This window comes from Aspergillus udagawae (assembly GCF_001078395.1).
Source record: "Aspergillus udagawae IFM 46973 DNA, scaffold_5, whole genome shotgun sequence".
Lineage (NCBI taxonomy): Eukaryota > Fungi > Ascomycota > Eurotiomycetes > Eurotiales > Aspergillaceae > Aspergillus > Aspergillus udagawae.
Genome location: NW_025091268.1, coordinates 637,169 through 649,836, shown reverse-complemented (window position 1 = coordinate 649,836; position 12,668 = coordinate 637,169). Strand labels below are relative to the sequence as shown.

The 12,668-nt window shown below is 52.7% G+C and overlaps 5 protein-coding genes across 5 annotated transcripts; 2 read left to right on the top strand and 3 right to left on the bottom strand.

Moving 5' to 3' along the window:
* Positions 1-321: 321 nt before the first annotated feature.
* On the top strand, positions 322-2,311 carry Aud_007038 (zinc knuckle domain protein; the record flags this gene model as incomplete). Its single annotated transcript, XM_043291934.1, has 2 exons — positions 322-1,287; positions 1,385-2,311. 2 exons carry the CDS (start codon positions 322-324, stop codon positions 2,309-2,311), a joined length of 1,893 nt encoding a protein of 630 aa, XP_043147869.1.
* Positions 2,312-2,701: 390 nt separating this feature from the next.
* On the bottom strand, positions 2,702-3,767 carry Aud_007037 (putative haloacid dehalogenase-like hydrolase; the record flags this gene model as incomplete). The annotated part of the gene is made up of 5 exons (XM_043291933.1): positions 2,702-2,911; positions 2,980-3,142; positions 3,218-3,427; positions 3,485-3,517; positions 3,640-3,767. The coding sequence occupies 5 exons, from the start codon at positions 3,765-3,767 to the stop codon at positions 2,702-2,704; spliced, it is 744 nt and encodes a 247-aa protein (XP_043147868.1).
* A 485-nt stretch (positions 3,768-4,252) lies between these two features.
* Aud_007036 (uncharacterized protein) lies at positions 4,253-5,143 on the top strand (the record flags this gene model as incomplete). Its single annotated transcript, XM_043291932.1, has 1 exon — positions 4,253-5,143. One exon carries the CDS (start codon positions 4,253-4,255, stop codon positions 5,141-5,143), a length of 891 nt encoding a protein of 296 aa, XP_043147867.1.
* Positions 5,144-5,324: 181 nt separating this feature from the next.
* Positions 5,325-6,349, bottom strand: Aud_007035 (putative metallo-beta-lactamase domain protein; the record flags this gene model as incomplete). Its single annotated transcript, XM_043291931.1, has 3 exons — positions 5,325-5,513; positions 5,562-6,159; positions 6,234-6,349. The coding sequence occupies 3 exons, from the start codon at positions 6,347-6,349 to the stop codon at positions 5,325-5,327; spliced, it is 903 nt and encodes a 300-aa protein (XP_043147866.1).
* A 663-nt stretch (positions 6,350-7,012) lies between these two features.
* Aud_007034 (uncharacterized protein) lies at positions 7,013-11,979 on the bottom strand (the record flags this gene model as incomplete). Its single annotated transcript, XM_043291930.1, has 3 exons — positions 7,013-7,168; positions 7,227-8,639; positions 8,704-11,979. The coding sequence occupies 3 exons, from the start codon at positions 11,977-11,979 to the stop codon at positions 7,013-7,015; spliced, it is 4,845 nt and encodes a 1,614-aa protein (XP_043147865.1).
* Positions 11,980-12,668: the final 689 nt, after the last annotated feature.

Genomic DNA, 12,668 nt, shown 5'->3' with positions numbered 1-12,668 from the left:
GAGTTGTTAGCTCCCAAACCGGTGGGCTACACTCAATCGCAGCTCCATATCGATACTCAAATAATGCATAGTGGATAACATCGACAGCAGGCCGACAATGGCTCCCAGCATAGATTCCAGTACTTTATGGTCATCCTCTCTCTCACCGTAGACCATGTTCTAGAGGCGACAAATGACGTTCCTGGTCACTATCGGCTACCGTAAAATTTCTGGAGCGGAAACAACCCCAGAATGCACAATGTTAACCCGTTTCCTAATTACCTTTATCAACAGGGCGACTTCCTGAATCCTCGCAGGTGTCCAAAACCCCGATGAGGCATCATGACGGGATCTTCCGATAATGAAAATGACTCGCGAACCGCCTCTGTTGGTGTCCAGCGCAGCCGCTTGAACGACTCGACCGACTCTATGAGCGCCAACTCATCGGATCCAAATCCAAATCCTCGAAAAAGGCAACGGAGAAATGGCGAATCTGCGGTACCGGACGTGCGAGACTTTGTTCCTCAAGGCGCTGCTTTCACCGCAGCATCGCTGGAGGTAGATCCGGACAGCACGTCCAGCTCTGGTTCTGACTCGTCCGACGGCGATAGCGACGGCGAATCCACTATGTCCGATGCAGAGAAACAGAACATCGCACGGACGAATCCTCAGGCACCTGCCATTAACTGGAACAAGGCGAGCAAGAGTGGCATCAGAACGTCGCTATCCAGGCGAGTGGACAGGACGGGCGAGAACAAACAGGCTTCTTCTCAGTTCAAGGCCGTTAACGACAAATTCTGGCGCAGTGGCAGTGCTTCCGTGTCTAGTGAAGGTGGCGACCAGGATGTTACGCTGGTTGAAAATGAGAGTGACATGGAGGAAGGGGAGCTTGACGAGGAGACATCCGCAGAGTCAAGTGACATGGATCAATCTGGAGATTCGGATGACTCAGTATCTCTGGATTCCGAGGCTGATGACTCCATATTGCTGAATATTGGCGATCAGAATGATCAAACCGATGGCTTGTCCGCTGAAGCAAACCTTGTTTCTGTGAATGGTACCGCCGCAGAGAGAATAGCTTCAGGCGACCGATCGACAATATCAAAGGAAGAATCACATCGTCTCTTTTCCCAAAAGTACTCGGTCGCACCGACAATACTGGCGGATCTCGATCGCGATGATATGGAGGTACAGGCTAGGTGCTTGTTCTATGACCGCGAAATCAACGACATCAACCTTCAATTACCGATATCGTGCACCGAATGCTTAAACGAGGGACATCTTTCAGCAGTGTGTCCTTCTAAGGAGGTACGTTCTCGAATTCGACCGAGTGTCAGACATATGCCCTCCCATGACACTCAAGGTCTATTGCAGTCTATCAAATGCGATTACTGACTACCTATAGTGCGTACACTGTGGTGCCTGGAATCAGCACCAAAGCATATTCTGCCCATCCTGGCGGAGATGTCAACGATGTCGAGAACGCGGTCACGATGAAGAACAATGTTCCTCGCTCCTCAAAGGCTCCGCATCCGAGATACCTTGCGATCTCTGTGGGTCATCCAACCACCTAGAACTCCAATGCGATATGATGTGGAAGATTCCGCGGCAGGAACTGCCCTCAGGGCCCGTGCTAGTCTCAATCTCATGCTCCCACTGCACCAGCAACCGCCACCTTGTAGGCGACTGCCCGTCCCTCTCAGGATCGATGGTCTCCTCATCATTCACCCTCCGAGGCATCGACCCGCACATGGTGACCAACATCAACTCAGTAACCAGCGGCAGGCAAGGCGGACCAGTCCCCAGAAGAGGCCAGAGCGGCATGCAAATCCGGGGCCGCGCGGATCGGCCCTCGGCATCCTCGGACAGCGAGGACATGATGCCCAGGGGAGACCGCCGCCAACCCATCGGTCGGAACGCGAACGCGAACGCAAACCGGCCCAGCATTCGAATCGGCAGCGGGATAGGACGCGGCAAGAATCTTGCGCCCGCTGGCCCTCGCGCCTCGGACCGGGATACCCGTCAGACGTACCGAGACCGTCAGGACTATGGGGGCCCCAATTCACGCCAGCGCTCCCTGTCTCCTAACGCACGCTCGAGCCGAGGTAGAAGCGATTATCGGCGGCAGCCACCGCCTCGCTCGCCTCCTCGGAATCGACCGGAGCCGTCGCGTCAGACAAGAGGTGGAGGAAACGGCGGGGGTCGCGGCGGTCGCGGCGGGCGTGGAGGAGGAGGTGGGAACAAACGAGGCGGTGCCAGCGGAGGTTCTAACGATGGCTATCGTCCGATGCCTAGTGCCGCCAAAAAGAATTGGGACAGGTACCGACTATAATGAAATGGACAGTGTAATGATACCCATGAAACTGCAGGGGCCTGGTTACCTTGCCAAAGTCTGTGAGTGACTTGACCTTGCCAGATGACCTTGTATATTGCATGCGGCTATTGTTGGTGTATTAAGGGTAATGGCGTTGATGGGTTCACCAACTTTATTCGAGTCTTGACTTGGGGGCTTTGTTTAGATAGCATTATCTTCCATCATGTCCTGATTCGGACACCATGACCATCACCATGTTCTCTTGAAATCTTACGCGTAAGGGCATTGAGAATACGCATTTGCGTCCAATTCCCGGACTGTATATACTTCCCTGCGTATATACCGTACACCAGATTACGCTTTATACAAAACCAGACCATGTGACGATTGAAGGTAATTTTCTATCCTCTATCCTTCCCTGTCACTTGTGAGTGGCTTATCTCCGCCCTGGTGACCAACGAAACCGTTTTCTAGAATGTCAATCAGCTCGTCTAAACGGTCTACACAAAGATCCGTATGAACATGGTCTTTGAGATGAGAATTGTGCTCGTTGACAAGCAGCACGGTCGCTGCGCCTGCCGTATGGCCGGCAGTCATGTCATCAATGCTATCGCCGACCTGTGGCGTTACCAAGGAAGACGTAATTAGGTCCTGGATACAAGTGAATTAAGGATATGCTGACTTACCATGATCAAATTCTCAGCGCGATTGTCAAGCCCCCATTCGCGGGCAATATGTATAATCCCTGCTGGATCAGGCTTGGGAAGCAGACCGGGCGTTTCGCGCGTAATAATGGGTAGAAAGACGTGAGTAGGAAGGTGATTCTGCAAGAGATGCATCACCGGCGCCCTGTCGTACATAGCGGAGTTAGCGACTCCCTCTCCCTGAGTGATTAGGAAAGCATTGGCAAAGGCTTCGACGCACTCGAAGTTGCGTGTACAGAGGGCCCTATGCAATCCCCGAGACTGGAGGTAGTCCATCAGGTCCACCAGACCTGGCTGAGGCTGCTGATGGCTCATCGCTTCTCGCTCGATGGCTTTGATTCTTTCGGCTGCCGCGGTGCGCTCGGCAGCGGTGGGAAGATCCCGGATATGGTGCAGAATGTCGACTTTCTTGTCAATTCCCAGAGCTTTACTAGGAGCTGTTAGGGAGTCATATCTTTTAATAGGGTATTGTTTGATGAGTGCTTACCGCATCTCGGTAAACATGTAATTCTGTGGTAGGCTGTTACAGTTAGTTAAGACTACGAGTATTCTATTGGAACACAGATGCCAGTGAAGTGTATCTCTTGGATCACAATAAAGAAGAATATTCCAGCTAGTTTCTCTTAGTAGTAGAAGTCTCACCATAGTGTGCCGTCAACATCGAACACAATTCCTTTCAGCCGAGGCGCATCAGATGATTGCGCGAGGGCTGGATTGAGGGGAGCGAAGCGTCGTTGTCGGAGGACATAGTTCTCAAGTGAGGGAGCCATTGAGACGACTGAAGATGAGGATCGGCTGAAAGCACGAGATGTAAGCATAGGATGGAATGGCTGTTGTTTGGGTGGGGGGAGATTTAAGGTATGGTGGTGAGGATCGAATCAAGTGACGTGAATGGGGGAGATGAGATAGGAGGACTAGCGGCATTTCCGAGAAGAGCACCTGGAGTGACAGATTGATGCCCATGATGCTTGAGTTATCGAAGACGCCATTGAGGTCAGATGATATTTTACAAGTCGACCTACATTACCGATCTTCTCGGGAAACTATCCTATATGCTGAAAATGCCATTGCTGGTTGCTCCTTCCTCCAAATACAGCTTGCTACTTTTACCAAATTCCCTGAGACTGGAACGCTTACTTCTTTGTATAATGGATAGTATTTCGATTCTTTTATGGCCCTCCTGCTCTATATTCATTTTTTGTGACATATCCTGTCCCAGCATAGATATTACCGCTTCATCTCAAGGACAGCATTCATGACGACCTCAGAACCCAAGGACCTGTCTCAGAAACATGAACCTATCGCGATCAGTCTGGCACAGGCTCTCAAGCTAGTAGGAGCACTGTTGACCCTGAAGATGCTGCATGCTGTGGCGCTGGTCTTTCGCATAGAGCAAGAAGCAGCACGGCACCCGGTTCGGGGAGCCATTCATCGCAGAGAGCAGCAAATCGTACAGACCTTTCTATCATCAATTCCGGAAAGCTACTACGTACCGATTACCGGGGACTTCTTCTCCAACGACCTTCCCTTAACCTCCATCGCAACGAATTCGATTTCGATTCAGCAGTCCCAGAGACCAACAAATGCGGCTGAAGCACAGTCTACCGAGAGGACATCGTCCAACCAGAACAGTCTGCTGATGCAAGTCTCCTCCAGTATTGAACCTGCAGTCCGCATGTCTCAGGGGCTCGTGGATCGTGAGGCAGAGCTTGCCAAAAACAAATCGGAAAGTGGCATGGACTCAATGATTCCAGTGACCGGCAGCGATTCGCTTTACTCCAACACGACGATAAAAAGAAGTACTTCAGTGCGCAGAATGTACTCGCATTCCTCGAGTATGCAGCATGCTATGGCAAGTTCGGCGGCACAGTATGCCAAGCTTGTGTCTGGCAGGCCACAATTCAGCACCGCCAGTCGGCCAATGTCGATGGAGTCCACGGATGGAGGGCAGCCTCGAGTGACTGATGACTCCTTAAACGACCAGACTTTGCTTGAAATGGAGACTTTGCGAGCAACCCACTCGGTGGAAAGTTTTCCTGGAAAATTTCCCATCAGTGATGGACTGGAGTTTACTTCTCTTGCCACGGCACCACACCATATAAGAGGTCGAGGAACCACTTCTGTCAGGCCATTTTCGGATGTTTGACGAGAACTGGGATTGTTTGTCCTGCTCTTGGTTTTGCTTTTCCTGTTTGGGGTAATGGAGAGTTGACCGTGTTTTCATCGTTACTTGGAGTCTCATGGGTCAGAGGGTTAGCATTCAGGTTAATACCCGATTCCATAATTCAAATCGGTAAGAATTCATCCAAAACAGAAGAGCAGCAAGTCTACTCTTCTTGGTGTATGGCATGATCCAGATATCCCATTGCCCGAACGTAGATCTTTGCGCTCTCCAGAACCCGCTTCTTGCTGTCGCCATGGGTCTCCCAACCGACAAAGGCGCCATGAGCATCATCGAACTCTGTGTGCTTGATAGCCTTCCAAATATTGTGCACCGCGTCAGGCGGCAGGGGAATCTGTCCGGCAGGTCAACCTATACCAACAACCAAGCAAGAACCACAAACCATATTGGGATACGACCACATGAACGTATACGAAGCTGTACCCGGCACCCGATCCTTATGATAAACACCACTAGGGACAACCGCGATCGAATCCGCAACCAGCAACTTCCTCAACGGCTTGAACCACAGCACCGAGCTACCGGGGAAATGACCCCCCGTCTTCACCGTTACCAGGTCCGCATCCGCATCCCCACCGCCTTTACCGGGCAAGGGGATCCCTAACTCCCTCCCCTCCCAGAAAATCTGTCTTTCGGACTTGCGCATCACCCACTCCTTGTCCTCCGCCGCCATGTAGACAGGACACCCGAACACCTCTGCCCAGTGCACATTCGCCCCGAAGAAGTGCGGATGCGAGATGACGATCGCGGCGAGGCCGCCTAGCCCGTTGATCCGGCGGATAGTGTCCTCGTCGATGTATGAGAGGCAGTCCCAGAGGACGTTGCCGTGGGCTGTGCGGCAGAGGAAGGCGCGCTGGCCGATGCCGACTTTGGGGCTTGTGTGGATGGTTATCAGTGAGTCCGGGTGGTCCGGGTCTGGGGCGAAGTCGTTGTGGTATTGGTTTGTTGATTGTAGAGTGCGGAGCGTTGTCCAGGATTGGCTTCATCGAGAATGTTAGCGGATACCTTGCTTCTGGTCTTCGGGTGGGTGAGAAGGAGTGGGTGTAATGTTTACCCTGTTGCAGGGAGGTATTGGCGTGGATCGTCGCAGATCTTACAGGAGGACTCGGAGGTGGTATCGTACTGTGTTCCACAGGTGGAACACATAATGAGGTCCAACGTGTCAGGCATGTTTGCGGTCCAAAAGTTGTCGCTTATGATAAATGCAATATTGTCGTCGCTGTGGTTGGGAGAAGTTTAAGAGGTTCTAGAGACCGAGGCGATCAGGTGAGGGGATGATGTCGTTCTTGATAACTTACCCCGCATTTCGATTGCGCACTGCATCTATGATGGCCACAGTCCTTGGTCATCGTCTCAGGATCAAGAATTCGAGCGCTGGCTCTCTTAAGTGGAATAGTAACTGGTGCGAAGAGTTCAAGCATGCTTTTATGTCTAAGCTATGCATGTGACTGCGAAGTACATTCATCACCAGCATCATCACAAGTGACCGTCAAGACGGTCTGCCAAAAAACAGAAATATGCAGGAAGGGTGAAGAGAGTAGGGAATCATTCGTGCGCAAATAGGACAGAAAAGTACATGTAATGCCATGAAATCAATGTTTACAACCTCCACCCGTTCCCCCAAAAGCACGTCATCAGGTAGGGCAAAAAGAGGCTGCAGATGTGATATGCAGGAACGCTGGGATCAATTATCAGGTAAATGTTCAACAGCAAAGGTCATTAAGGTCATTAAATATTGATCAGAACAAGGATCACAATCCCTAGCTGAGATTGGGTAGCGTCTTGGAAGCGTCACTGGAAGTCTCTGTCTGAATGATGTTGTGTGACACCTAATCAATGGTCGTGTTCAACGTCAACCTGGTCGGGGCTTGCTCGATACTGACTCCTCTTTCTGCGGCTGGGGCTGTACTGGGAGCCAGAGTTGAGAGGTCGAGGCCCGGTAGGTTTGCGAGGAGAGGGCGTGCCATGTGGAGAACGCATAGCAGAACTCTGCAGGTAAGATAATTAGTATATTCTCGTCCCTGATGTGGTAGACAAGTGAGCTCACCTGGGAGGCAACACGCTCCGCGTACGATCGCTCCTCCTCCTTAACCTTGGGAGGCCTCTCAGGTACGAGCGGACCCTCGTCCATGATCTTGGGTGGTCTCGGGGGCCCCTGTTGGCCAGCTCTCGAACTTGTTTGCGAGAAGCCTGTATCTGAAATCGGTGAAAGTCGACTGGCGCCACTGTACCGATTCTGATTCGGATTGGTGGCAGACATGCTGGGATTGGAACCCCATTGATCTGAAGTCGCCCCGGTCATTGGCATTCCGTAAATCTGCGCCTGCGTCTCCAGCTGGGATTGGTAGCGCCCGGTAGGCCCTTGGCGCGGTTGGGGATGCTGCAGATCGAGACTGTCGCGATGAGCGCGGTACTTCGGAGCCTCAGAAACCTGTGATGGGACGAGAGGCGACGGAGGTCGATTCTCCTGCTGCTGGTCGTTCAGGGTGTAGTTGGACCGTAGCCGGTCATCGCCTTCCGGATCGTACCAGTCAGCCGTTTTGTAGGGCCGGTTGAAATCGGATCCAGAACGTGACGCATCGAAGTACGGGCGTTCCTTGCGTCCGGGCTGGAGGCTGTTGCGGATATTATCTCCCATAGAAGATGCGGTGGTTTTCGACCATCGGGAGATCTTGGGAAAGAAGGAAGAGCTGCTCGACTTGTGCTTGCGTGCCTTTTCCGTCTTGGGGCTAGTCTCGTTGCTGAGAGCGCCCGAAGCCACGGGCACTCGAGGTGGAGTTGAAAGAGGCGCAGATTCGGCCCTCTCACTAGGGCCATTCGCGTTCGCCTGAGATGGCAAGTTCGGGCTCAGAAACTCTCCGCGTTCCTCGTAATCGTCGTCCTCATCGCCTTCTGGGACGGTGCTAACGCGGTTCTCGAGCTCTCTTCTTTGTCCATTGCTATGAGATTCTTGAAAAGGTCGAGAAGATGTTGAGAGGTATCCCGTTCCTGGAGAGCCAGAACCGGCGAGACCTTCAGGCTCGTACCCTTCCGGATCAACACTCGCTGTTCGATTGACACTGCGGGCGAATTTGTCGTCTTGACCTGCGCGCAGGGCTTCAACCTCCTCGAGAAGCTGTTCCAGCATCTCCTCGATCTTGGTCAAATCATTGGAAGACTTGAGACTCAGCCCCTTGAGCGCCCGTTTGAATATGCTCTTTCGCTTCGAACGCATGTCCTCCATATCCTCCGCAGCCTGACGGAAGTTTCTTGAGCCACTGGCAGGTAGTGGGCGCGGTCCACCGATAGCTTTATATACGCGTTCATGCTGCTTGTCGCTGGCCTCCATGATCATGCCATCCTGTTGAGCGATGAACTTCTTCATTTCCTCGAATGAATTGCGCATCTCCGCTGCACTTCTGACGAGAGTCACCAGGATCTCAGTATCCCTGGCATTACGCTGAGCGTCGCGAACGGTGAGCTAGTCAGCGGAGACGTTAGTGATTGTTCTGTAATTTCAGAAGGGAGAGGGAAGAGACACTCACATGATCCATAAGGGCAATGATATCTTTCGACTGGATTCTGTCGATCCCTCTCCCTGTTGCGCTATCATACAAAGGAGAACCAATGCCGTGTGAATAGCCACTTAGATTCCTCTGGTGAGACGGCCCCGTTGGATCGTCGGCCTCCAGAGGAGTATCGAAAAGGCCCATGCCATTGGCATCGATTCCACCAAATCCCTTACTGACCGGCTCAGGAGTATCGGCACCTGGTGACAGAGGATTGGCGGCTGATACATAACCCTCGTCCTTGACACCCAGAGGGGAGCCGAACATGTGACCACCAGCATACGGTTGATCAAAGTAGCTGTCAGGTCCATAGTCGTCCGCAGCGTAGTAATCCTTGTTGTAACCATGGTGATCCATAGACTCTGCTCCTAGACCCGCTCCACCAGCACCTGTGTCAGCATTCTGGTAATGCGGCGACTGATCACCCTTTGGCGGTGTCTGGTGATATGTCCAGTTATCCTGAGCAACACCCCCTATCGGACCTTGGATGATGGAAGGATTTGTATTGATTTCCGACTCAGAGTCTGGGCTCACGTCCGGACCCTCACCTATTGGACTTCCTGCACTGCGGTGATCATCAGCATATATTTGGGGCGATTGGGTCTGATCCTCAAGCGATTGAGTCACACTTTGGGGAGGCGACGTGGCGCCCATTCTTCTCGGGAAAGAGGTCTCATCGGGACTGGATGCATCTTGGCGTTGCTTGAGAGGACTTCCCTGGCGAGACCCATGGGTTGTTTTCTGGTGCGGCTCAGCGCTGCGGTCATCTTGTATGCGAGGCAGATTCTGCTGTGAAAGGTTCCCGCCTGACTGATTGGACTTGGTATCCAGAATTGAAGGATCAAGGAGCGAAGCAACCGCTGATTCAACAGCAATGGGTTGGATGTATTGAGGATTTGCACCGATGCCCTGAGCAACACGCTGGCCTTGGTCAATTTTCTTGATGTAGCTGACTTCGCTTTCATCAGTATAATTGGTCAACCGTTTGCCCTCGCTGTCAATAGTGTCTGCCATAGAGTGTCGGTTACTGGGGCCGTCTAATTCCGAGCCTTCATGCCAACTCTCGTTATGGGGTGTTAGCCTCGGCGTTTCCTCATATCCCAACTCATGATCGATTTCGTCCCGATGTTTCAAAATCTCACTATGACTTGTCAAGCCGTCTGGTCGTGTTGACCGCGCGAGGCTCGTGCTTGGCGCCGAGGAGAGCGATTCAATCGACAGTCGTGGCTCCAGCTCCCTCTCGCCCTCAGAATATTCATGTTGATCATGCTGAGAGGCATACTGCTGGGGTTGAGAGTCACTCTGATAGCTGGCTACGCTCTGGATAGGACTGAGCGTGCGTCGGCGCGAGTCATTGTGGAAGTCGGAGTCTCGACGGTCGGAATGGACGTCTAACAGGTTAGCCGCTGCCGCAGCAGCAATAGCCCCAGCAGCAGCCTCGCTGACGGGCGAGTGATCCCGATCGTGAAGAGAAGGGTTTGAGGTGCTGTGCAATGAGAGGTTGTGTTGTGAAAGGTTGCTGTGTTTCAGAGCCAATTCATGCCGCGAGCCCAAGGGTGTCCGATTGGGAGTGTGAGAAGTAGGAGAATTAACTTGCAAGGGCGAGCTGCGCGATACGTCCTGGACTTTGCTTTCTTTGTGCGGAGTTTCAGTCTCTGCGGTCCGTTGAGACAACAGAGAGTCCCGGGTCAATTCCGTCTCGACGGCACTGCGCAACGGCATGGGCGCCACGTTATGTTTTTGAAAAACTAGCTCCGTTTCATTGATGCCCTCTGCGCGGTCCCTGTCGACACTTCTTCTGCCTTCATCCTTGTCGATGCTGGACTGGGATTCATGACGTCTCAGAGCGGCCGCGGTCAATGCAGTCCCTACAATCGCGGCCTTTTCCGCATGGCGCAATCCTTTGCTTTTCTGTCTCCGCAACTTGTCTTGTTCGGTCAGCTCGGGCCGATTGCCCCAGACGGCGTAGGTCGGTTCGAGTTTCTTCTCGCTGTCCTTGCTTGTGCGGCGCTCCTTCGTTGCCGGCACAGGGTCGCCCGAGAGTATGATCCCTTCGTCCTTGCTACCCTTGTTAAGGACAACTTTTGGTTTCATCACATCTGGCGCACTGGCATGCTTGGACAGACGCCGACCCAGCTCATCCCGAGACGGGGAGCTGGCAGAGGAGGTGTAGGAAGCATTGAGATCACGTTCAAACTTGGAAGTGTTAGAGATGACCTTTTGATCCTTTTTGAGTTCTTTCAACTCGGGCAAAATCAATCGTCTGATCGCATCCTCAACCGTCTCAAGCAGTTTTGGATTGTTGATCGACGATTTGGAAGTTCCCGACCGGAAAGAGTATTGGTCGCCGGATTTGCGGTGAGAAACCGCTGAAGCGCTCAATAGGCTGGACTCAGGACTCGCCATGTCGTCGTCTCGGTAGGCTCTGCTTTTCTTGCTGGTGGCGCGGTCGCGTGGATCGTTGCTCAATTTCTCAGCTACTCGATGAGCGATTCTCTCCGTACTCAGACTGCGGCTTCTCTGGCGGGTCGGCGTCTTGAGATAGTCCTTGGTTTCGTGATCGTGTTTCCTATGAAGACTCGAGCTTCGTTTGCGTCGTGGACCAGCAGAGGAGGCTTCGAGCATGCTATCCGCGGGCATCGACGAGATGTCCGATGTTGGCTGGATATACCTGTCCCGCGAAAGGCTGGACAGCTCACTGCCCTGGTCCCGATTCACGAACTCGATTTCCACCGGGGGATGCCGAGACGAGTGGTGGTTCTCGTCGATAGCAGAGTTGGAGGACGAGATACTGTTATCATCTGGCTCTATCAGGGACTTGTGCTTCGAAGGGGAGCTGAATGAAATGCGGCGCGAGTAGACCGGCTTTCGGTTCCCGCTCGACTCGCTGATCTGGATATGATCTTTTTGCTCTTTCGCCTTACGAGCCGACGAGGGAGTCACTCGGACACGGACGCTTGGCCGCGAGGTCAAGGAACCAGAACCCTTCCCTCCTTCGAAGTACTCGATAAGAAGGGAGGTCTGGGAGTGATGCGATGAGCGAGACAGTTTGGAATCGTCGCCCCGGTCACGGTGTCTCCGCCGGGTGGAGATGATTACGGGGCTTCCGTCGTCAGGGATTGAGTACGACGTCTTGTCTGTGCGTCGAGAGAGGTCAGTGGCTAAATCAGTCCCTGTAGCACTGCCGCCAGTGGTATCGACGATGGATTCAGTGGGGGCGGGTAAGATCGGCCTGCGGGTGTCGACACCCATCTTGGTAGGAACCAGTATGTGAGGTCCTCAGCCACACAAGATCATAGTAGGCTGTGTCTGTTTTGTCGAGATACTTCTGAGGGTAAGGGAAGCTTGAAAGGGGATTGACGAGGCAATGGAGGCAATCGGGTAGGATGACGAGGGGTCTGCCACCGAGATCCAGAGAGCTGAACGATGGTTTGTCACTACAGATTGTAGACATGCAGTATGGACGGTGATGGTGGGGTCGTCGGGAAGAGTGAGGCAAGCAAGTGAATTGTTGCAGGGAAGATAGTGGTCTGGTACCACAAGAGGCAGAGAAAAGAAAAAGGAGTCCAAGCGTACCAATGCAGAGTAAATTGAAAAGAAATCAAGCAGACAGCAAGAAAACCACAAAGTCGAACAGACAAGTGTACAGGCCGACAGACGTTAACTCGACTTTTGAATGTCGCCTCTAGACTACGGCGATCCCTCACTTGACGGTAACAGCAGCTGTAGCCTGTAGGTATGGGCGTGCGTACAGTAGGAAATAGATAGAGCTTGACCGACAAGAGAGCCTAATCCTCAGACCGTATCTAACTGGGAGATTTGGCGCATAAGGTGGTGGAGACGAAAAAGTCACAGGCTCGCTGTCTCTAAGATGGAAGCTGCGATCATAGTCTTTCAGAAGGCAGAAAAGATAACAGTAATCAATCAGACAGAAAGCAAGC